At 41.5% G+C, this 23,624-nt stretch overlaps 7 protein-coding genes and 2 long non-coding RNA genes across 10 annotated transcripts; 5 read left to right on the top strand and 4 right to left on the bottom strand.

The window, feature by feature from the left end:
• Positions 1-88: 88 nt before the first annotated feature.
• Positions 89-3,714, top strand: LOC110859168 (DNA repair protein RAD51 homolog 1). The gene is made up of 8 exons (XM_022108041.2): positions 89-279; positions 369-591; positions 1,575-1,712; positions 1,784-1,993; positions 2,070-2,278; positions 2,540-2,669; positions 3,022-3,143; positions 3,213-3,714. The coding sequence occupies exons 2-8, from the start codon at positions 409-411 to the stop codon at positions 3,334-3,336; spliced, it is 1,116 nt and encodes a 371-aa protein (XP_021963733.1). The 5' UTR covers positions 89-279; positions 369-408; the 3' UTR covers positions 3,337-3,714.
• LOC110859164 (dipeptidyl peptidase 3) lies at positions 2,708-7,605 on the bottom strand. 2 transcript variants are annotated; one of them, XM_022108038.2, is made up of 17 exons: positions 7,295-7,605; positions 6,882-7,194; positions 6,693-6,812; positions 6,559-6,610; positions 6,297-6,472; positions 6,079-6,216; positions 5,742-6,007; positions 5,421-5,674; positions 5,233-5,353; positions 5,093-5,114; positions 4,900-5,016; positions 4,682-4,809; positions 4,308-4,611; positions 4,187-4,217; positions 3,893-4,077; positions 3,720-3,821; positions 2,708-2,858 (listed from the first exon to the last, which is right to left on the bottom strand). In XM_022108038.2, the coding sequence occupies exons 1-16, from the start codon at positions 7,435-7,437 to the stop codon at positions 3,738-3,740; spliced, it is 2,454 nt and encodes an 817-aa protein (XP_021963730.1). In that variant the 5' UTR covers positions 7,438-7,605; the 3' UTR covers positions 2,708-2,858; positions 3,720-3,737. The 2 variants fall into 2 exon arrangements, with proteins under 2 accessions (XP_021963730.1, XP_021963729.1); XM_022108037.2 differs by having other exon boundaries at positions 3,716-3,821.
• Positions 7,606-7,917: 312 nt separating this feature from the next.
• Positions 7,918-16,044, bottom strand: LOC110859169 (DNA polymerase alpha subunit B-like). Its single transcript, XM_022108042.2, is given in 8 exon segments — positions 7,918-8,249; positions 8,252-8,331; positions 8,408-8,524; positions 8,607-9,397; positions 9,512-9,677; positions 9,756-9,862; positions 15,541-15,730; positions 15,877-16,044. Coding segments are annotated over 7 exon segments (1,617 nt in total). The 5' UTR covers positions 15,634-15,730; positions 15,877-16,044; the 3' UTR covers positions 7,918-7,986.
• Positions 13,167-15,285, top strand: LOC118438726. The gene is made up of 3 exons (XR_004837022.1): positions 13,167-14,110; positions 14,206-14,749; positions 14,812-15,285. It is a non-coding gene; the product is annotated as an uncharacterized LOC118438726 (long non-coding RNA).
• A 52-nt stretch (positions 16,045-16,096) lies between the features above and the next one.
• Positions 16,097-17,781, top strand: LOC110859293 (RNA transcription, translation and transport factor protein). Its single transcript, XM_022108211.2, has 6 exons — positions 16,097-16,286; positions 16,429-16,674; positions 16,736-16,831; positions 16,894-17,054; positions 17,175-17,249; positions 17,348-17,781. The coding sequence occupies exons 1-6, from the start codon at positions 16,226-16,228 to the stop codon at positions 17,474-17,476; spliced, it is 768 nt and encodes a 255-aa protein (XP_021963903.1). The 5' UTR covers positions 16,097-16,225; the 3' UTR covers positions 17,477-17,781.
• Positions 17,782-17,903: 122 nt separating this feature from the next.
• LOC110859344 (testis-specific serine/threonine-protein kinase 2) lies at positions 17,904-19,529 on the top strand (the record flags this gene model as incomplete). The annotated part of the gene is made up of 6 exons (XM_035859443.1): positions 17,904-17,985; positions 18,063-18,169; positions 18,332-18,572; positions 18,635-18,772; positions 18,844-19,114; positions 19,207-19,529. Coding segments are annotated over exons 3-6 (858 nt in total), but the record flags the coding sequence as incomplete, so codon positions are not given.
• A 377-nt stretch (positions 19,530-19,906) lies between these two features.
• LOC110859345 lies at positions 19,907-20,649 on the bottom strand. Its single transcript, XR_002548849.2, has 4 exons — positions 20,509-20,649; positions 20,412-20,446; positions 20,167-20,327; positions 19,907-20,099 (listed from the first exon to the last, which is right to left on the bottom strand). It is a non-coding gene; the product is annotated as an uncharacterized LOC110859345 (long non-coding RNA).
• LOC110859211 (RRP15-like protein) lies at positions 20,318-22,013 on the top strand. Its single transcript, XM_022108096.2, has 5 exons — positions 20,318-20,452; positions 20,519-20,913; positions 21,024-21,245; positions 21,313-21,398; positions 21,499-22,013. Exons 1-5 carry the CDS (start codon positions 20,359-20,361, stop codon positions 21,920-21,922), a joined length of 1,221 nt encoding a protein of 406 aa, XP_021963788.2. The 5' UTR covers positions 20,318-20,358; the 3' UTR covers positions 21,923-22,013.
• Positions 22,014-22,043: 30 nt separating this feature from the next.
• LOC110859392 (lysophospholipase-like protein 1) lies at positions 22,044-23,523 on the bottom strand. The gene is made up of 5 exons (XM_022108340.2): positions 23,368-23,523; positions 23,154-23,278; positions 22,774-23,028; positions 22,478-22,699; positions 22,044-22,410 (listed from the first exon to the last, which is right to left on the bottom strand). Exons 1-5 carry the CDS (start codon positions 23,453-23,455, stop codon positions 22,207-22,209), a joined length of 894 nt encoding a protein of 297 aa, XP_021964032.1. The 5' UTR covers positions 23,456-23,523; the 3' UTR covers positions 22,044-22,206.
• Positions 23,524-23,624: the final 101 nt, after the last annotated feature.

Genomic DNA, 23,624 nt, shown 5'->3' on the forward strand with positions numbered 1-23,624 from the left:
TTTTGTAATAAAACAATTTTTGTTCTGTAGAGCAAAAGATGATAAAAATCTCAGCAGGTTTTTGTGGACGACTCCTACAATTCAAACCCGCTCGTTTCTCAGCCCGCGAGTAAAGTCAGTCAGGTTGGATCTTGTTCATTTCGCTTACAGTCCCTTCGGTGTAGACTAGTTGTGCAGGGAGGAGAGAGCACAGTTGTGAAAGTAAAGGGTCAAGGGACACTCATTCTTCAAATCAGTTGGTTGTCAATAAGTCGTGTCCAACAATTGTTTTGATTGAAGGTGAGCTATTTGGTTCAATTTTGTTTATTTCAAGAATCTTACATCAAGAGTATTGTTTAAAGTAACTGACTGACATTGTTTATTTTCAGTTTTTTCAGTTCGGTTGACTATTTTGAATTCGGCAAAGAGATGGCCGCCATGGTAAGTGGAGCTACTTCCAACAACAGCAGAAGATCTTCGAGCAATAAAGAGAACCAAAAGGTGAAAGAGAAGGAGGCAGCTCCCCCAAAGGTCGCCCCCGCTCCGCCGGTCGCTACGCAAGATGACGATGTCGACGACGAAGGTGGACCGCAGCTGCTAAAAACTTTAGAGGTAGGACATTTTACAGTACAGTATGCTATGTATTTAATAGAGACTTAGAGATTTTTTGTATTTTTACTTGTACTGTACTGTGACTACAATACAATACAAAAATTAGTACAAAATTCAAAAGACCTAGAGAATTTCCATTATTTTGTACTCTGAAAAATTGTATTGTAGAACTCCGCGAAATAGATGCGTCAAAAATTGAGACAAATCAACTCATGATATACGAAATGAACCTCCTTCCACAAATTGTGTCTAAAATGTTCAAAACTTAAAATTCGATATTTTTGACATTTGACCTCGTTTACAACAATCACCAGGCTGATGTAATCCGAAACGATAGTGATTTTTGAACTCCTCGCCTCAAACTAAACACGTCTGCAACGGTCCAAATAAAAAATAAATATTTTTGACCTTTGACCTGGTCTACGTGGTCTCGGGGTCTTCGCACGTTAAAACTGTGTCAATTTCTGAAATTCGCGCCCAAACCCAAGTCTAAAACAGTCGACACTTCAATTTTGACCTTTGACCTCGTCCTCTCGATTATGGGTTGGTCGGAGGTCAAAAGTATTGACAACGATGAATTCTTCGTGAAATTTCCTTTAAAATGACACCGCATATGAAAATTAAGGTTGAATTTTGCGTTTACTTCACGCCAGGGTGACCTTGACCTTGACCACAGGGCGCCCATCTTCGAACTCGACCTAGGGTCAAAAATTAGAAGCAAAATGGCGCAAACAGCGTCTGATTATATTGAGGCGTTCTGGAGATATCATACTTGCCAACCCTTGATTTTTCCACAGTAGTACAAACTGAGCCCGTGTTTCAATTTGTGTACTGTAGACTGTAGAATTAGTACAAAAAGCTGATGACGTCATCATCTAGAGTCCACAGTACAGTCTACAGTCGAAGTACAAGGAATCTCTAACTCTCTAATAAGTATACCGTAAAACATTGCCATTGATTCTATTGACGATACACATTTTAAGGGTAACGGAATAACCTCCGGTGACATTAAAAAACTTCAAGAAGCTGGCTTTCACACGGTTGAGTCTGTGGCGTATGCCCCTAAGAAGGCACTTATTGCTGTCAAAGGGATCAGTGAGACGAAGGCTGATAAATTGCTGGTAAGTTCATCATGATATGTAAAAGCAAGGAACGTTTAACATTTTGAAGAGATTAATTTCATTGATTGCAGATTGAGTCCATAAAATTAGTGCCAATGGGATTTTCTACTGCGACGGCATTTCATCAGAAACGTGCAGATATTATCCAGTTAACCACGGGATCTAAAGAGTTGGACAAGTTGCTCGGAGGTGGAATTGAGACCGGATCCATCACGGAACTATTTGGCGAATTTCGCACAGGCAAAAGCCAGATCTGTCACACGCTCGCGGTTACATGCCAGGTATCTACTAATTTTAGTTCGAAAGTAGGCCAATTGCGAGATGGCGAATTATTTGTTTCTTGATACCTTCCGCTAGTTACCATTGGATCTGAATGGTGGAGAGGGAAAGTGTTTGTACATTGACACGGAAGGGACTTTTCGTCCTGAACGACTGCTAGCCTGTGCTGAACGATATGGCTTGACCGGGTCGGAAGTATTGGACAACGTGGCCTACGCCAGAGCTTACAACACGGACCACCAGACAAATCTCTTGCTCCAAGCTTCAGCTATGATGACGGAATCGCGGTGAGTTCAGATTGTACATGTTAATTTTTCAAGGATGGTTTATTTTTAACATCAATCCTCTCCCTTGCCTGCCCTTGTGCTTTATTTTATTTAAACTTAAAAGCCCCTTTCGTAGCTTAGCTCATAAATAAATAAATAACCTCGAGCATGTTGTTGTGCTGGCCAATGTCACGGATTCAAGTTATTTATGTGTACAGGTTTCATGCATATACAGAGTATGATGATCTTGTTTTTATGTTTGTTTGTTTGGTTGGAATACAGATACTGCTTGGTGATTGTGGACAGTGCAACGTCCTTGTATCGAACGGACTACTGCGGCCGCGGAGAGCTTTCCGCTCGACAAATGCATTTGGCTCAATTTTTGAGGAAACTTTTACGAATGGCGGACGAGGTTAGTAGTTAACTATTAAGTACTCTGATACCACAATATATTTTATCATCACGCGATTTATTGTGTAACAATCATTAGAAAGTACAAACAGCTTAATTTGATGTAGCTCGTAGATAAATTTAATGTAGATGTAATAATAATGACAAGGGTATGGAAACATGTCCTTATTAGAATCCCCAATTACAGAATCTGCAAAGAAATGAACAAGAGTTGTTTAGAATTAGTAAGATATTTATCCTGCTGTTTTCTTTAGTTTTATTTCAGTTATGTTTGGCCGGAAATTGAAAAAAAACAAATCCGGGTCTATTAATTACGGCCCAACTATAGTTTGATTCTTTATATGAAATTGCAGTTTGGAGTTGCTGTTGTCATTACAAATCAAGTCGTTGCTCAAGTTGATGGAGGTGCAATGTTTCAAGCTGACCCTAAAAAACCTATCGGAGGTCACATCATGGCACACGCTTCCACCACTAGGTACATCCTTCATACATACTTATTACGACTTTCAACGTAGCTATTTTTTTTCAATACTATCAACCGCAGATTGTCGCTTCGCAAAGGAAAGGGAGAAAATCGAGTGTGCAAAATTTATGACTCCCCCTGCCTACCAGAATCTGAGTGCACATTTTCCATCAATGCTGATGGAATTGGAGATGCTAAGGAGTAACTTCAGTCACGATATATATCTACATTCAACCAACCAGCTAGAAATTGCTCATGACTGAACCCCTTCAACATCCCTCCCTATCCAAATTCTTGTCATATTCCAAACTAACCTAATATGTAATTACTAAATATTTCTGATGAGTATGTTTCCTTTCAATTTGTTCAACCGAGAAGACCAAGAGTGGTGCTGTCGTCGTTCTTGCTTACAATATTTATTCATTTTAGAATTTAACCTTATATGGAAGTGAAGATATGTCGTTTTCTAATATTTTACACTGCCAGCCGACTAAAAGACCGTACGCATATTTTAAAATGTATATAATCTTTGTGCTTTCTTTTTGTTGTGAATATAATAAATTAAGCTCAACATAAACACTTACATACTTATTCTATTTTGATCACTTAAAAGTGGTGCTTGTCTTTGAGCCAATTGTAGTCGAGAGCTTTATAGACGGCCTTGCTGTCGGGGAAGCGTTCAATCCAGGACTACAAATAAGGAAAAAAATATACTGCAAAAGTTCACAGTAGATAATGAGCAAAAATTATTATCATCTTACCTGGATCATCCCCTCGGGCGTGGTCTCATAGTTTTTCAGACTCACAGTCTCACCCTCGGCGACAGTATTATGTTGAACAAAAAATTTTCTTGGCTGCTTCTTGTCCATCACAATTTCCCTCCAGCTAGCCCATGGGTATTTCCCCTCGTTATTAACCGCAGTTAACTTGCCAAACATTTCACGAGCTGAATAAATTAGTTTCAATAAAGGGTGAGATTTTGTAAAGTTCATGTGTACCTATGTTTGTTTTCACATGTTTTTTTGTGAATAAAATAAAGAAGGTAACAAAATCACCTGACTCGATATCGGCCGTAGCTTTGTACACCTACATAATTCCACCCATTTACTAGTTATTATTGAAATACAATCGACCGTGTGCTTCAAATCATGACACAACTAAAAATTTAGGGCGCACCTGGATTTTGAGGAGATAGTCGCTGATGGCCTTTCGACCTACGGTGTCAATTTTACTCCGATCCAAAGTGATGAGCAAGTCTGGTTTCCCATCTGAGCCCACCGTCTCCTCCACATGAACCAACCCCTCTCCAGCCTCGACGAGAACGCGCAGGATAGAAAATCTAGCTTGGGAATGAGCCTGCATCCACTGGCTTGTGTCCGGTTGATACATTTCCAGAGCTTTGGCACCCCCCGCATATATCATGGACAGCCAGTTAATGTAAATGATGTCATCCGCTTCCTCACCCTCATAGCCAAAGACCCTGCAGTGGCACAAAACAAACGTTCTTTAGCAGACCAAAATGGAAAATTCAAAATTTTAATTAGATTTACAATTTTAAAATTGTTTTATCCAACGATAGCAAAATCCCGACACATTCCGCTCGACATTCTTCGAATGCAGATCCCATGTCGCCAAAGATGGAGTCGTACGTATCGTTGTGGTCGTAACAGCGTTCAATCTGATTAAAAAACAATGCTCATGTGAAGTAACTTGTCGTATGCATGTGCAGATACATATATTGGTGTTTCATTATGACGAAATTGACTACCAGTTGCCCAGTCAGTGGATTCTTCAAGTCTGGAGAGTAGTTGAGAGTCCCGTCATCGTTCTTCTTGAGCAACTTCCCAGAACCATGGCCGAGGAGTTCGTGAAGAGCAACTTGGACCTTTATTATCAGACAATCCATTATAGTTTCATAAAAAATTGCTGGGAAATTATGCTTTTAGTATACAATTAAGTACCGAAAAGGAAGGAACTCTGTATCTGTGATTAAAAAAGTCACGCATTTAGTGATGTAATTATCAATTTGCCATCTCAATGATATATTTTTCTATCCACTAGGCCTAAACATTAGCATGGTATAGGCAAGAAAGACGCTTACTTTTCTAGCATCTCCTTATCCGCTGCGGATAAGAATGGGATCACACTATCCTTGTAACTGGCCGGGATAACATTGCCCAATGACACGTTCTTAAATCCCTCATTCTGGCGAATTTCATCATCTGAAATTGTGTAAGATCATATTTGGTTAGAGCACGAGATACATTTCTGGGAATAAACCTCACTCACAATTTGGGATATTAATCCCAGCGGGGATGCCGCTTCCAGCAAAGCTCAGAACGTCAAGAGAAGTAAAATCCGGTTTCATAAAGGTCTCACGCTCAAACTCTTTCGGCCAAGGGAGTAATTTTAAAAATTCAGAGGCATGGTCAACCAATTTGCCAAACTTTTTGGACGTCTCTCTATTCACCACGGCGACAAAGCCTTCAAATTCAGCACGAACTCCGGTCGGATCACGATACGTCTCAATGAATCCGATATATCTGTTGATAACATTCACAATACACATTGAGTTGTTTCTTCTTTTATGCAAGTTGTCGAGTTTCTTACGTCTCGATGACGGGTCCTTTGTCCTTAATCCAGAATCTGGACCCTTCCTTATGCATGTCCACCTTGCCCCCTTGAAAACTTTTGGCGTAGCACTCGAGCATGCTCTTTTCCGTGTCGTTGGATGCAAACTCCTTTGCTTTTTCCAAGTACTCGGCAGTGAGGGCCATAAGGGGAGCGTAGTCTCCTTTCGTCAGTCGGATATTAGCACCTTCAAATTCAAATATCTTTGGAGGACCTTCGTCGAGTTCAGAGGAAGCACTTCGAATCTGTAATGAAATTTAATAATTAAGGTTCATCACATCACACTGTAAATATCGTCTGATAGTCCTCAACGTACCTCATACAATGGGGACGCCCCGTCAACCATCTTAAAACACCTTGTATTCCAGGCTTCAAGTTTCTCCTTCTTCAAAAACCGCTGGACCAACTCAGAGTCTTCCTTGCTACAGTTGGCAGAAAAGTATGTGGTCACTCCCTACAATTTAATTTATTACTATTAAGCCTCCAATATGATAATATGCGAGTGAATAAGCTTTCGCCTGCCGATTATTATACCTTCTGTCCCAGGCCCAACTGCTTTTCTCGATCCCCCAATGTATACATCTTATCCTTGACGTACTCCCATTTAGCTTCAATATCTTTTCCTCCCATTCCAAGAAACTTTGCCTTGTTTAAGAGTACAGAAAGCTTATCACACGGAACCCCGGGGATGAACTTGGTATCACCAAACCCTGTACACCATCGTAATATTTTACTTAATAAAACGACTGAAATGAAATAAGAACACTAATGAAGGTGAAATAATGCAATACAGTACCTTTATAGTTCCCCATTGAAGCAAAAATGCCACTTGTGTAGACTGTGAGAGCCTGATGAAAAAAATAATAGGCAATTTAAAAATTTGCCATTACACTGTTGGCTTTATTTTTTATTTTTTCAAAAAAGACTCACCTTCCACTCATCCTCAGTAAAATTGCACTCCCCGATGGCCACGGACCTGAGTCCTTCCACCCCGTTGGACTTGAACAAGTCGTGCAACAAGGAAAAAATGACGGGAGACTCGGGCGAGGTCTAAAATTTGGGTGATTGAAAGAGATTTCCAAGTCGCCGACATTTTGTTAGTAAACAAATAAGACGCACCTGAACCAAGACGACGAGTCCTCCAATCCAGGCACCCTGGCTGAGATAGTGAGAATATAGCTTCTCTTTCTGCGAGAGACCCTCGAATGCCTCGCTGCAGTCGAGCGAGACGACGGGTTGGTCGAGAGGAAGAATGTAGTGCTTCATGACCTTGTCTACCATAATAGCAGTTTTAGAGGTCGCCTTGTCCTCCTGTTCTGCTTTGTTTCTCAAAGGTAGGGGTGAGATGAATGTGTTTGTGGGTGTAGCAGGATCAGGCTTTGGTCGCGCGAGTGGGACACTGCTATCGGAATTTGTAGTGTGACTGTAGTTTCTATAAATAAAACAATTTTAGAGAGATGCTTCGTCAACCAATTTCACGACGTCGTGAAATTGGTGAAATCGGACGTCGTGAAATCAGCGCTGATTATTACCTAAAGAATTGGAGAGTTGAGGAGCTGTGACGACGATTATTATGATACAAATAGCTTTGATTTGGATAGCTTGTCTGCCGGGTCTGCTGTTTCGCTACTTGAACTAAACTATTTCTAAGCAGGGACAACAAGCGACCTTGCATTTATAGTTTAGATTTTGTTCACCCTAAAATCGGACTAAACTAACTAATTGGGAATAAAGTTACCGGTGTTGTTTTGTTATTTGACAAGAAAGAAAGAAAAAAGTAGTGCGGATTGCAAATAAATTTGATTGAGTCAGTACCACGCCAAGAAAGTGGTGGTGGTGGCACGATGGCACGTCAGCACTTTATGGCCGGAGCAATATAGCAAATGCAATTGCAAATGATGCGCAAATTTCCACTGTATACAACGCTGTATATTCCACATTCCCGACACATCCGCAAATATAGATTAATGATTGATTATGTATGCCATAATATATATTATGCTGCAATAAACTCCATCATGAACTCAACTATTTTGTTTGTCCACTTTATACTGGGATAAAGGCAGATAAAGCCGATAAAACATCATAAACATACATAAAACCGAGCTAAGCAGCAGCCTGTTTGCTCCAATAATACTACACACATACATATAAATAACTTTGTATGTACTTAATTTCTTTATTATGTTGATATTAAATTACTTGTGCAGTACAAATAATAATTTTAAATTTTGATAATTTCGCCAATACAAAAGTCTGCAATTGATGTGAAGGGCTCATTTTCTGGAGGGGTTGATAGATCCACCTGGATCCGCGCAAATGTTCCACCACTCGAGCCCTTTGTGAGATGTTCGGGATTGACTACAATGGACCCGTCGACTTCTTTGATAAAATAACGAAGGTCGGAAGGAAGGATTAAGACGTGGGGACGAACCCTAAGTCGGCCAATCTGAGCGTGATGTTCAACATCGAATGGGACGCCAGCTTCGGGGGGTACAGTGGATAAAAATTTCGTTGAGTTAGCACGTGTCTAGCCAAACGCCCCATTCGGTCTCCGCCAACGGTGGAGCTATAAAATGAATTAGTTTTTATGTAGAGCTTTAAGCTATTAAAAGTATATACATATATTACATAAATGGCCTTACTTGGATAATTCATTCTTGCTCAAATGCATTAGAATATCAGTTGACGTCACACTAACAACCAAACCATTAATTGAGACTGTTCCTGGGTCCGGAAGAACCCATATTTTCTTCTCAGAACTACAAACATAGTAATTAAAGCAAAAAAAATCAAACAATAATTATTAGTGTCAATAATACTGAGCTTGTATATTCTCATTACTCTTTAATCCCATGAGTCGAGTATGGTGGTGTTGGATACACCATTTGACAGTTGACATCTTTATAACTAGGAACCAAAATTATTCTCGTACTTTTTGTGGAAAGTTTATCCAATAAAAGCTTCAATTGATGTTGGAACATTTGATCGAAAGTATGACCCGCATTGCCAACTTCATCAATTTTTGGATGCGAAGCTTCAAAAAATGGCCCAAGAAGAAAGCAGGCGTCCGGCTCATCTCTGGTCACCACGTTAATCAAGTCTTCCAGCGGGTCAAACTTCATCGAGTCAACTGGATTGAAGGGACCCACAGCAATTATTATATCCAGCGGTGCTCTCGTCCCTCTTCTCCCATTATTGGAAATACTTGGGAAGCGAATGAGTCTGGGCTCATGAATTTTGTTGACACGAAGACATTTCCCCATTTCAGTTTTCCCTTCGACAACTGCAATCTGTCCTGGAAATATGTGGTACTCCTCCAACGCCGACAAGTCCAAGGTAACCACATGACCATCCGAGTCTTCCATGGATCCCTCAAAGTATACACTTTCTGACGTCAATTTCCCGTCGCTTCGGATCCTGCCCACGTATCGATGTTGTTGAAATGCCATCTCGTCCAATGATGCTCGAGAATAGGAAACTCGCTCCTCAGTTTGGGATTCATTTGCACCATCAGCAGCAGCAGCAGTTTCGTCTTCTTTTTCCAATTGGTCACAAATTTCTGTTCCTACGGTTTGAACAATATTGTCCATTGTTAGCGACATTTCCTTCACCTTTTGAAACATGTACTTGAACTGGAATAGAAAAACCGCCATCAAGCAATTTAGTTAAGCTCAATCTGCAGTTGTCGTTATTAGAATAATGTATTAAATGTAACCAAAATTTCAATTGCATTGTACTCAACGAACATTATAGTCGTTACTACATTTTGACGTGGGTTCAATATTTGTAATTTCGCAAGCAGCCTTGTCCCGAGTCTTTTCCGCTTCCCATGCTCCTGAATCTTTGCATTTGTAGCGAAAAATGACATCCCCTTTGTTCTTTCGACTTCCATACTTTTCCGATGCTTTGACACTGCAAAAAGCGCGTCAACAAATAAATAAAGTATGCGGTGAGTAGTGGCATTGGCGATTCTTTATAATCGAGTAATACTTTGCTGGTGAAAGTCCGGTTGGGGTTTGACCAATTGCATTCCCAATTGGCGACTGGACCACATTTCTTACTCCAGAAATGAAAGGTTTCTTCTCAATCTTCCGCTTCTACAAAAAAAACAAGATGGCAAAATTCGACTGTATAAAAAGACGCCATGTTTTTTCTCATTTTTCATAAAAATTGTAGTCAAACACTGGCCAGAAGAATATGCAATAGTAAGCGGTACAAAAAAGAAGCAATAACAGGAGCGCATGTCACTCACACTCACTCATGAAAAATCTGTTTAAATCATCAAAATCTCTCAGTTCACAAGGAGGAAGTCAAAGTCGGAGTGAGTGAGTGAATCTCATCATGAGCCGTTGAACCTCGGACATCTTTAGATGAGTATGGATCTAGTCATGTTAATGGCTACAAGCACTAGAAACCTACCCACCTAGAGAAATCACCATCACTCACTCACTCGTGGACACAACTCTTTTCGTAGTGGTGTCATACACAAGAAGGGGACCTAACAAAAAATGAGAGCAGTATTAAGAGCTGCATCTTGATCTTGACCAGCCAGCAAATTCTTCTTCTTCGTCGTCGTCGTCTCCTTCGTCCATGATTTTGAATCCAATCTTTGATGAGTGTGGATCTAGTCACACGGTATAACAATGCACACTAGGTCCCCACCCACCAAAGAGCAAACTCGAACGATGCAAGCAGGTCACTGGACGAACACTTTCACCAACAGGTCTTTCTCGGTGTTACGGCATTTGATATGACGTAAGGTTGTTCTTGAAGCTGTCGTCGTCGTCCTTATCAACGTCGTGAAATAATGTAACGGATCAACATTCCTTACTAGTTGCTGGGCGCGTAAATGTTAAGAAATGTCTGTGCAGGAGTGGTGCCGGCGAGAGAATGGATGTGAGATAGGATGGATCGGCTTCTTCATCCCAGACTTGGTCAGGTACCCACGCCAAAAAAAGGAAGCGACCGAGCAGCGTGGCAGAGAAAGGGAAGGTTAGGTTTTAGGGAGAGGTAAGGAAGGAAGGTAAGAAAGGTAAGTCATAGAAGAAGAAGCAGCAGATGAAGGAAAGAGAGACCAGGTGCAAGCGACTCATTGTGTTCGAAGAAAACGGCCCCTTGTTCTTCCTACCTACCCAACATCATCATCATCATCTCCCAGTACCCATCGTCCGTGTTATTTCGTATACCCACAGAAAGAACGAGGAAGGAAGGAAGGCTCACTCTCTCAAACACCAATTATTACTGGGACGCGAAAGAACGTGGAAAGAGAGACAACGACGGTTAGCTTGAACACAACGTCACTCTTGTGCACTGAATTTATGAATCTCGGAAGGAAAAAGGGCCGTTAGGGATTAGAAGGGAGAGGGGATCCCTTCTTCCCAATAAATGGGTCCAGTCGTCCCAATAATACAATGCTAGAATATCTAGCTCTTTGATTTCCTACTCACCTGGCCATCAGAAGAAATGGTTCCCCTCCATCCATACCTGTCCCTCCCTCTCCCCGACCTTTCCTTTTACAAAAATGCCATCGTTCCTCGTAACGAACCCTGATTTTGGAGGGAATCTTTCACGCCGTCTTTCTCTTCTTCACTTTTTCAGAAAAATAGTGCTTAGCCATCCAGTAAAAATTTCCCAACCGTCATTTCCTCGCTTCTGAGAAGGGACAGTTTTGCAGAAAACGATCAAGTAATAAAGCCTCAGACTTGGGGTAGCTTACCAAAACCACCCTCTAAACTTAAAGCCATTACACTACATTCGTTATGCAATTATGCAGTCCATCGGCGAGGGAGAACTCTTTTCAACGAGCGATACGTATGTAAAGAAAATATGCAATGAAACCAGCTTAATAATTCCACACATGAACGTGGTTGTCTGTTTTTTGTAGGAATTTCAGTCGACGACCAAATGAGACGATGAACGATAGTATGCACCAGGATCTAACTACATATATTACACGATACATAGAGTCTAATAATGCAGGGTTAGCAGCAGCAGCAATGACTTGATGGCAAAAAAACGTAGAATTACGACAAGTTGAAAGAACGAAGCAAGGAGTGATGTTACGTGATGAGCAACCCTTTTTAATATCATTTCCATCCACTAACAACCAGCCAGTTTAATTCATTGAAGAATGGAAAATGAGACTCTCATCATCATCATCAGCCTAACTCTGGGTTGGCGTTGTTGGATGGACCGATGGAAGAGAGACAGAATAAATGCTGCTGCCATCCTATGCTATCCTGGTCCATCCATCCAGCAGAATTAACCAAACCCACGCCAAGTCAACCTTGAAGCCCGTTTTCATCCACGCCCCCAACGACATTAACACAATAGTAACTCCACATCTTCATGCTGCTCTTCTCTTGCTGGATACTCACCTCTCCCAACAACCACCACTACCTGTTGCACCCAGAGAGCGAGCGAGCAGTACCTTTGCTGTGGCGTCTTCATTGTGACCATGTCCATCCTTACCACCAAACGAATCGATAACATGATACCACGCGAAATACACATACTTCTTGGGCAAGCCGCAGGGCTACAGCCACGACAAGGAATATACGTATGCAAATGTTTTATTTGAATTGGCAAATACCTGGAAACTGAACCAAGAAATTCGCACACGAGCCTAGGAAGGAAATGTCTACAGCAACACCGTTACACCACTAGAAATTTATGTTGAGCCCCCTACTCTAATTTCACTCGGATACGACTACTGCCAAATGATGATCGTTTGATCAAACACAATGACTCGTTTTCAAACACAATAGGTATAGAAAATGCACATAAACTCAAACCAAACCGTCAGCAATGTAACTTTTTTTAGCCAAACCCTCAGAACAGCATTGCAGCAACAGCCCAACCAAATGGAAATGATGATGGTTAGTTTTGTTCCCTACTTGGTCTTCGTCTGCTTTGCTTCCTTGAAAAGGTTTGCAAATTATTATTGTCTTGAACACACATTTCGCTCAGGACTTGTGAAACATGAAAATAATTCCTAGAATCGTAGGGGGAGAGAAGCAGCAAACAAAGGAGCCGTGCATGTGTAGTGTAACAAAACAACTCACTCACTCGCTTATCGCGTTTAACAGCAGCAGCAGAAATACTCCACAAGTATAACCTTTGGATTTCTTGAATTTATTTACGAGAATCACAATGGGGACACGATGTGTTACATGGAATCGTTCACCCGACTGACTGACATTGGATATTCAGTTCGTGTTTGACGTCGCACCACTGTCACTGACCTAAAAATGTGTCCTATACTACGACATAACGTTGTAGTCTTAGGTGTTCCCCTGCTTTCTTTTCACACAAAAGATGCACAGTTTAGAATATTTCCCCCTTGGATGCACATTGCGAGAGAAAAGACAAGGATTTAGGAGGATGGCAAAACTGAACCTGCGAAGGAAGGTGACGATAACGCCAAAGATGATGACGACGACGACGACCAGGAGGACGATATGAGGCTCGTCGTCTGCTCGAGACGCGGATCACTTGAAGACTCTTGGTGGACGCTAGGTTGGAGGAAAGAAAGGAATTTTTTGCCATCACGGCTTGGTTACAATCCCCCTCCACGATACAGACCAAGACGTGTGTGTGAGAGAGAGAAGCTTCTTGGGTAAAAAGTTTTGTAAAATGTAGCCAACTGTTGGATTGGTTATAACAACAATTAAGCCGACCCCTCTCTCCCTCGTCGTCTTGCCTTAGCTAGTTACCTGAGAAGCCAAGATCTCTTTGTGCTGTATCGAGCTTATATAATGTTCTTATTCCCATTCCTCTCTCCAGCATGCATACTACAGATGCACTACAATGGACCGCAAGCAAGCAGGTATTCTATTTTTCGTGGGTACCTAGTCGTCGCTGATTCGCCCAACCACGCCACACACGGACGCAAGAAACAACAAAGCGCCCCAGGGCACCCAACTTGTCTGTAACCTAAAGTATATCGTCCCAACGAGTCCTCCCTTGCCCACAATTGCTTTTGTCCACAAGCGATGTACATGCACAAGAAATTCTCCACCATCGTCGTTGGTTCTTTTCCCACTATCACCTCATATTATCATCCCCTCAAACTCGTACTCTGCTTTACTTTACCTGGCCGGGCCTTCTCCTCCCATTGTTGTATATCTTGCCGTGTGAGCACAGGCAACAATGGGACACCCTTCTCGCCGACTCTTCTGGCTTGGTCGCTTGCTGTTTATCAGCACATAGCTCTCGTTCTTGCTCGCCTTACTCACGGACAAAACCTTTTCCAAGCCAAGAACCTCTTGAAATAATGCAGCAATAACCACTCCGTCTGGCACTGTAACACAACCTCTAAATTGCCTCCGCTTGGCCAATGGGAGGTGAGAGATTTGAATAAAGAAAAAATCCTGAGACATTATATTCTTCACTCTCTCTCGATCCGCAATTTCTTTCGTTCTTTCTTTTGCTCGTGTAGTGAGATGAATGTTCAGATGGACAGATGTTCATCCTTCTTGAACAAAACCACGCCGGTTCTTCCAATGCCGCTGCTCCTTACGAGGTCCGCATTTTGGCAATAACACGTCTTCACCACAATCAACAATGCTCAACCAACCGGTGAGAGAGATGCACCTAATGGGTGATGACCACAATGCAAAAATGCACACACAATCATGTTCTCACGGAATAAACGTCTGTTTTTTAGCCGTCTTAAGAAGGAAAAATCTCCATGCTCGACAGTGTCGCATCACAAACTGCAGTGAAACACGGAATATTAGTGCAAAGTCATCCAATCCAGATAATCCACAATCCGGAGGAGACGATGATAAAACAAGACGAAGACGCAACATATCACCATCACCCTGTTACGAAAGTAGCGTTTCCAAGCACTTGTGCACACAAAAATAATCCTCACTACTTGCTGTATCAAAATCAGAATATATGTATGTACTTATGTTGTGTGAAATGAACACGAACTGCTCTGGAAATGCAGAGTCGACTCTGAAATCGTTCAAGTGGTGGTAGGTACATACAGTTAACAAAGTTTTGGATGATGCTTAAATTTTCTCCCCTAAATCAACAGCCAATGAACCTCTCCTCAGCAGCCCCACAATAAACCAGCCGAGTGCTGACTGACTGACTGGATGGACGGACGACTGGACTTTGCTATAAGCATTTATATATTGCCACACAACAGCACATAATAATATCCGTTCGTCTCCAGTTCTCTTATCTTTACCACTTGCTTTGGGTCTCTCTCCCCTCATCTCACTCCTCTCAGGCTCAATTTTCTCTCAAATATCCTTAATTTCTTTAACTTACACTACTTACTACATTACTCACTCTGGCTGGAGAAGAAGGATGACTACTCTGATGACGATATGACAGCAGCATACTTACTGCAACATTATATGACGTGATCGTGATGAAGAGAGAACGGGAGATAACTACTTGTCTGGACTGATGCTGGAAGAGGAACTGGAACAATTTTACAACTCTAATAATAATCCACACGACCATTTTCCAAGTCTAAATAAACGTCTCGATGTACTAATAATTTGACACATCATCATTATATGACTTCCTCTTAATGCACATTAGCTTTGCTAACAGAAATTCTTCGAATGATGGAGATGGGCAACCTTACACCCGGCTGAGGTTTATAAAACCTAAAAAATCAACTGAAATAAGCAAAGCAGTAAAACAGTTTGATGAAAATCAGAAAATGCAAAAGTTATTTAACTAACGCACAAAAAAGCCAGGCATTACGTGTTTGCAGGTTTAAAAAGTATGAAAATGTGAGGAACCTTACGGGAATAACAGAGGATGGGGTTCTTGCATCCGCAGAGGCATATTTCGCCAATATATCCTCATCAGAGTCTGAACTTTCCAATTCCAATTCCATTTTATGCCTTGGTTCCCAGCAGCTACTTTTAGGCTTGATTTATGTTGCTAAACCTGTGTTCTTCGTCCAGTTGCAGTTCGCTTCAATGTAAATAAATCTGAAATCACAAGAAATTAATAGGAAATAGTCACTTGACAGCTTTACTGGAGGGGGGGGCAAAAAGAGTAGAAAGAAACCAACTTGGGAAACTTCAGCTTGGCAAAAAAATATGCTGAAAATATTTCCACTCTCTGGTGCACTCACCTTTTCACTATTTCTTTCCTCCTGGTCGCGATTTAGTTGGTTTTGGTGGGTTCTGTGGTTGATGGAGACAAAGAGACGGGAAGGGACCACGTGCCCGGGTATTCTATGAAGAAATCGGTCTGGAGAGAATCGGCGGAGGAGGAAGCTCTTCTGCCTGTTGCTTCCGGACTGGCAGAGCACAAAAGAAGAAGCCCTCGCTCCCTGCAGTCCGCAAAGGCGGGAGTGCAAACAGTTCAAACGAGGCGAAGGGGCGAGTTGGGATCGATCACACTTTTCCCAATAGTCTTATTTTCGACAATAGCGTTCGTTGACTATTCGACAAGCCGCAAAGGTATCGAGAGTCGAGATCATGTCGCGTCGCAAACTCCAAGCTCTAGAATATCCCAATTTGCCAAATATAGATGTGCAGGGTAAGTCTCGTCCGGCTGTGGATTAATCTAGCAAATAGAACTTACTTCATATTTTATTTCAATTTCAACTTCAACTTTAATAATATTAAATATAAGTATAAATTCAAATGCCTCTAAACTTTACTTATACATACATTTGCAGCCCTTGACCAGATCCAGTTTCGAAATATTGTCCTATGGTTGGAAGAACAAAAGATCCGTCAATATAATGAACTCGAAGGACGACAACCGCTCCGTGACACGAGAAATGATCAACAATGGCCATCAGCTTTGAATCAATATTTAAATGATCTCGACCTAGGGTGGGCAGTAGGAAGAAGTCAGGCAGAAATATTAGACCTGCTTCTTTCGATTGCGGTCACACTAGAATATGCGGAAGAAGGGAAAGGTGCAAGACCAATGCCAAATTCTCATTTTTGTAGTTTTACTATGTTATGCTTTGTTTACAGCGGAGAAGTTCATGGAAGCCTGTTCCATCAATGTTCACGCCAAGAAGGATCAAGCACCACAGATTATTGCAGCGAATCCTCTCGATGAGTTGGATTGTAAGCATATAATGTCTATAAATTTAGTTGGTTTATGATTTAATCGATTGTGGTGGTTGTAGTCAGTAGTCCAGAATTCGTCAAAGGAGTCAACGCTCTCGCGGACGTGCTGCGTGTGACGAAGCATCCCAACCACCTCCTGACACTGGAGGGGTGTGCCAAACTAGTGCAGACTCGATACTCTAAAGAAAATATGAAGAATGGAGAAAATGTGATAAAAAAGGTTGGTCCTTTTCTTTGTGAAATGAAGTGCGTCAATTTTTAACCTAATACCTAATCATCGCTCAATTTTTGCTGCGTAATTTTGGAAGGCATGTTTATTGTTTTCTTTAAAATAATTTAGGGGTCTGCCTTCCCATTTCAAGAAGTGGACAAAAGTTTTGAAAGTGGAGATGCTGTTCTTAATCATGCTGCCAAAGTACATATAATTTGACCACGATATTAAAATCATTCATATCCAATTGCTTTTGTTTATACTAATTTTAGTAATTTTGTGTTAATTTGATTTTTGTGCAGATTCTACGCCTCCTGTTCATTATGGATTTGAGGGATTTACAAACCAAAATAAATGAATGTATCGTCGCGGTCCAGTCTATCACGGCGAATCCAAAGACTGATACAAGATTAGGAAAAGTTGGCTACTAAATAAGAAGTTCTAAGAAACTACCCCAGTGCTTTAATACGATTTAATAGAATTCGCTTGTTCACACCATATAACCAATCGTAATTTAACCACGTTTTTACTAGCGTTTATTTTACTAGAGTTTCATAAAAATCCTTGTATGAAAAATAATCAAAATAATAGTAAAACAAAATTTATTTATTATAATAAAATGCTTATTAATGTCTATAATGTGTTTCATATTTTATTCTTATTAATGTGTTTCATATTTTATGAGCGTGTTGTTTAAATAAAATGAACGTACAAAATTGGGCGTTATTTGTAATGCTTATCTCTTCTTTTGTTTTATGAGAAAAAATTTATTTCTTTCTAAATAGAATTTGAACCTTCGAACTTGATTGTTGTCCAAAGGTCAAATGTCGTGACCGTGCGAACGCGGCGCCTTTGTGACACCTTGGCTTGATCTCCAAGTAACATTTTAAAACCATAACAACGACTCCAACTGGATACAAAAATTTGGTTTCAAGTCCAAGTAAAAATACAATAGTTTGCAAAATTCAGGAAACGATAATTCGACCCAACTTGCTGTCAAAATTTTTAACGATATAGATTTTAACCACCAACGAATTTTCACCAGGGTCCTCCCCCTCGCTGCACTCTGGCTGGGAACCACCCAACTCATCAATCCACCCAGAGCCGCAGCAAGTAATTAAGTTGTAAGTTCTAAATGACAAAAACATGCGATCCAACTCTTCTCTGAAGTACAGCATGATAAATTGTCATTGATAATAAACATTGCTAATAAAAAGATTGCAAATTACACTAAATATTTTATCCAATAAAACTTTTGTGGTTGAGTGTGATGTATTTTCCCTTAGAAACTTGAAAAACATCCAAAACGTATCAATCTATAAGGTGGACCCCTCTTCATCGACGTCGTTGCAGACATAAAAAGTCGCAATAAATTTTAGTCACCACGGCCGAGTCAAAATCATGTCGTCGAAGCCGTCAAATATCATGAGCCCAACCACCTCGGAAGTGAACGCTTTGGAGAAAAAGGGTTACGTCATTTCACGCAAGATTGGTCAGGGGTCGTACGCCACCGTCCATTTGGCCGAAGTAAATATATTATTCATACTTATCTTATCAAATATTATTACATTGTATTCCCTATATTATAGTACAGCGAAGGGGGGCGGAGGGTCAAACTTGCATGCAAGATTTTCGACAAGGAGCGAGCACCCAAGGACTTTCTGGAAAAGTTCTTCCCCAGGGAGTTGGACATTCTGACCCGCATTGAGAATCCTCACCTAATCCAAGTAGTTGACATCTATTTCGTATTTACGCAGCAGAACTAATCTACTTCCTTACTGCATCGCTCATCATTTAGGTCCACAGTATTTTGCAACGAGGTCCACGCGTGTTCATTTTCATGAGGTTTGCAGAGAATGGGGACATGTTGGATTTTATACGACAAAATGGCCTCGTTCCTGAACGTCAATCTAAGATTTGGTTTCGACAGCTAGTCCAAGGTCTGCAATACTTACACTCGCTCAACGTAGCGCATCGGGACTTGAAGTGCGAGAACATTCTCCTTTCTCGCCACTGGAACGTCAAAATTGCCGACTTTGGGTTCGCTCGTTTCTGCGTGGATAATGACGGTGATAGTTTTATGGATCATGGCAGAGATAACACTCTCCAAATAAATTGATAACCTTTTGTGTTATTGAACTCTTTAATTATTGTGATACAGGGAAGCGAGTCCTGAGTCAAACCTACTGCGGGTCGGCAGCTTACGCAGCTCCGGAGGTGGTGAGTGGGACGCCCTACAATCCAAAGTTGGCAGACGTGTGGTCCATGGGGATAATCCTCTACATCATGGTCAACGCCACCATGCCCTTTGACGATTCCAACCTCAAGAAGCTGCTCAAAGACCAGTTGGCCCGGAAGTGGGACTTTCGTTCTCGAGTGAAAGATGTTCTCACGCCCAGTCTGACCCAACTCGTCCGCTCGCTCCTCGAACCGGACATCACGCAGCGGATCACTCTTGACCGCGTCGCCACCCACGACTGGGTGCGGCGAGACGTGGACAACGGCTCCATTGCTGCTAGTGCCCTCAACTCTACCGCCAGCTGAGACCACCCACTGACCATGACCGCCACCTGACCGACCACGACCCACCCTCAACGGAAACCAAAATCAATCTCAAACTCTCTTCGGTAATCAAGCAAACTCACTTCAATGTTCAATACTTTGCTATTCTTGGACCCAAAGTATTTGAAATCATAAATACGACAGGTTGCACCGGAATCCCCTCCATCCATATATTCTCCCATTTCTGACCGGCTCACATCTATTCATCACAACCGATTTAGAGGAACGATAGCTTCTTCATTGGTGATGGAAGTATGGGCATTAATTTTCTCGTCAAAATAACCTGTGCAAAGTGCAACTTCAGTTCAAATTCTCTTTATTACCATCATGTACACAATTCACACAATCGAATAAATCACGCAAAATCTGTAGCCACATACAAACACAATTACTTTGATGATTAGATGTCTCATGTTTTAGTAAGAGTAGCGTCACCTCCATCCCCAAAGGGAGGCAAGTCCAGAAGTCTGGCCACTCCTGTGTAGATTAGTCCTAGAAAACCATAACGGGAACAACATGAAAAATATACATGCACTACTTATTCACCAAAATTGCATACCCCCAGCAAAAAGTGAGACTACGACTTTTCCCGGAAGGTTCTTTTGGCGAGAGACTTGTGACGCCACATAAATTCCTGCCCCCGACATCCCTGCACCTCCAACAAGGCGACACGGCATACAACTCTTGTCCTTTGTCGACTTATCCATTTTTCAGACCTCTCTAAGATTAGTATAATTAATCCCAAATTACAATGCAATCACTATCTCACAATGTCCCAAAGTCTGGCAAGTGCAGAGTCCTCACCTCTCTCAACTACACACGTGCTGACTGGGAATATTCTGCAAGTAAGCTCAACACACAATAATTTTGTTTTGTTTGGGTGTTCGATTAAAAAATCTACCTGGATTCAGTTGAAATGGTGGACGTATCCGAGATTGAGCAAGACTACGAGGTCAATTCTTCTTCAGATGAAGAGGAGGAGGAGGACGAGGAGGAACAATTGGGGAGCAGTGGCGACGACGAGGGAGACGAAGACTTGTCCAGCAGTGATGGCGACGAGGATGATGGAGAAAGTAAAAGCAGCGGCAACGATGAAGATCAAGTGGACGAAGGCGAGGAACCGGAAATTGATTCTTCCGCAGGGGAAGAAGAGGGTGACGATGACGACGACGACGATAAACCCTCCGCCGGCGACGAGCAAGCAGAGGTTTCAGGTTGGGCAGATTCCATTGCAAAGATTCTCAAAAGTACGAAGCCTAAAAACAAGAAGGAGTTGATGCTGTCAAGAGCGAGAAAAGATTATGAGGTTTGTTTTGTATTTCAATGCCTTAAATGCGTACATAGTTTTATATATGTGTAAAAAGTTAGTTTCATGTTGCCATTTTAAAGCCATGCGTACATAATTTTTTGCTACAGGTTAACAAAACCGTTGTTAAAGTACAAAAGAGGTTGGGTGCAAAAGTACGACCACTTAGAAAGGAAGACGACTTGGAAATTGTCCCTTCAGATAAACCAAAATCTGACGATGTTCTCAAGAGAGAGAAAGAGTCGGACGAGCCCACCTCCAAGACAAAAAAGGATGATAACATTTTATCCCTCAAAGTGCAGAGAAAGTTGGAACTCAAACAGAAAAAATTGGTGGGTAATATTGTTCACTTCCATGAATGTAACAATTTATATTGATTAATGCATAAACTGTGAACAGGAACTCGCCTGGGAAAATTTGGCAAGGATGAACGCAGAAAAAGCAGATCCAGAAATGGAAAGAGATTTAGTCAAAATGGCAACAAAGTAAGAAAATTTTTGCAGACCAGAATGCATAATTAATAGTAATAATTATGTGTGGGAGTGGAAACTCAATTTGTAAACATTGCACATTGTTCAATAACAGAGGCGTCGTTCAACTCTTTAACGCGATATCCATGCAGCAGAAAACAATCAAGACAAAGTTAAAGACGTCCGAAAAGTCTGAATTTAAAAAGGACAAAATCCTTAACCAAACCAAAGACATATTTGATAATGCCATGATCAAAAGTAAAAACAGACAACCTGGTAACTCGAGAAGCTCCAACAATAACGACAACGGGGACAAGGAGGCTGAAATAAAAGAGGAGGACATGTCCAGTGATGATGATGATGAAATGGTTGGCTTAGGTTCCGTATCTATCAAAATCAACAAGCGGCCATCGACTGACACGAAAAAAGGGCAAAAGAGTGTACCATCGAAAAAGAAGCCAGTTTGGAACGCATTACAAGATGATTTTATGCTAAATGCGAAACTGAAGGATTGGGACAAAGACAGTGATAGTGACTAAATCTTAAAGCATGCTTATCTTTTGTATCAATACTATGAATTGCTACTTTTTAAATCTTGATTGCAATAAATGCACTACGTTTATGCAAAAATTGTTAGTATTCCTTGTTAGCGTTATTATATTTGTATTTATTTTGTGCGATCGCATCTCCGTATGATACATCATATCGTTAAATAGTACATGTACTCGTAGTAGTAAGAAAATATCTACTTTGATTGTTTTTTACTGTCAATTTGTATTTGAGGAGCATTTATACAATTACGTTGTTGTCGTTGTTCTTGGTATCAGGAGGACTTTGGCCATCTCTTAAATGGAACTGGCATCGTGCCCTCGTCATTTATATGAAACTGTTTCGTCTGGGTAATTTTGGGCTTGGGAGAATCTCTCATCGTTTCTTCGATCCAGTTGTGCAGTATACTGAGCTGCGGTCGCGTGATCTCGTGGGACTGGCGTTGAAAGGTGAACAAGTGTCCGTTGATTCCGTACGTCTAAAAATTATTGCAAATGCCCCACGATTATAGCATCAGTTTGCGTAATGCAGACATAATCGCATACCCGCAGTTGGTCGAAAGTAGATTGTCCCCAACGATAGCGCACGAGAGGATCTTTTGTCCCCAGACTCATGAATAGTTTCGGCAGTTTTTTGGTAGCAGCCAAACTTGACGATTCGACCTTCCCCGTCTTACTCGTACTTCTTAAGTCTTCTCCACCTAACCTCAGCGGTTTTTCTTCCCCAGCCGGAGAAGGAGGGTTCTCCTTGACAAAGGCAGCCAGGTCCTTCAGAGCAGCATAAATTTGCAATACTTTCATTTCAAACTGTATGTACTGGGAGGAGCATGGTTTATTCATACGGAGAAGACGGCAGAGTCCGGGGGGAGGAAGGCAGAGAGGGCGAAGACTCCGGCCACATTGGGGTTGAGACGATAAGCGAGGTGAAGTGCCATGGAGCCGCCCATCGCGAAACCCCCCACGATGACCTTCGTCCCTTCTCGCTCCTGTTCAAGCCGGATCATTTTGGACAGCTGGTCACCCACCTGGTTGATGGAGCAAATGTCCTCAGGAAGGTTGGGACCGTGGCTGAGTCTGTCGTACCACACGGCAGCGTTCTTAACAGGACGTAAAGATTTGAGGTACACGTACACATGTCTCAGGAAGTTGCATCTCTCTCTATTGCTATTGTTTGTACTAGCAAAAATTGTAAGTACAGAGCAAATACGGCTTGATAACTCACCTGACCATTCATGAGGTGATAGGGTCTGATGGGGGCGGAAGGATAGAGGATGCGATAATCTTTGAACTGGAAACTTCCCCTGAGTACGCGAGCTACCCAATTTTTCAAACCTTGTCCCGAGTCACCTGTGCCCATTATTTTATTATTTTATTATTTTATTATACCTTACAAAACGATGAAGACGATTTTGCTAAGCTGCTGCGTATGTATTTACATGTGCCGTGAAGAAAGAAAATTGTGCCTTTTGACGCCCCATTGGTGGCGTAGGTCCACGCCGTTCGACCCAACTCGCTCCGACCCATGCTGTCTGTCCGCCCACCTAATGCAATGCCTCCAATTGTACTATTTCTACAGATTCCTTGTGTTAATAAAATTTATTAACACAAGGAATCTGTGTTAAATATATATTAAAATATATTTAATATATTTTACTTTGTAATATTGACGCCGAAAGTATGTCTCTAAATTATT

This window comes from Folsomia candida, unplaced genomic scaffold (assembly GCF_002217175.1).
Source record: "Folsomia candida strain VU population unplaced genomic scaffold, ASM221717v1 Fcan01_Sc025, whole genome shotgun sequence".
In the NCBI taxonomy this organism is placed as follows: Eukaryota; Metazoa; Arthropoda; class Collembola; order Entomobryomorpha; family Isotomidae; genus Folsomia; species Folsomia candida.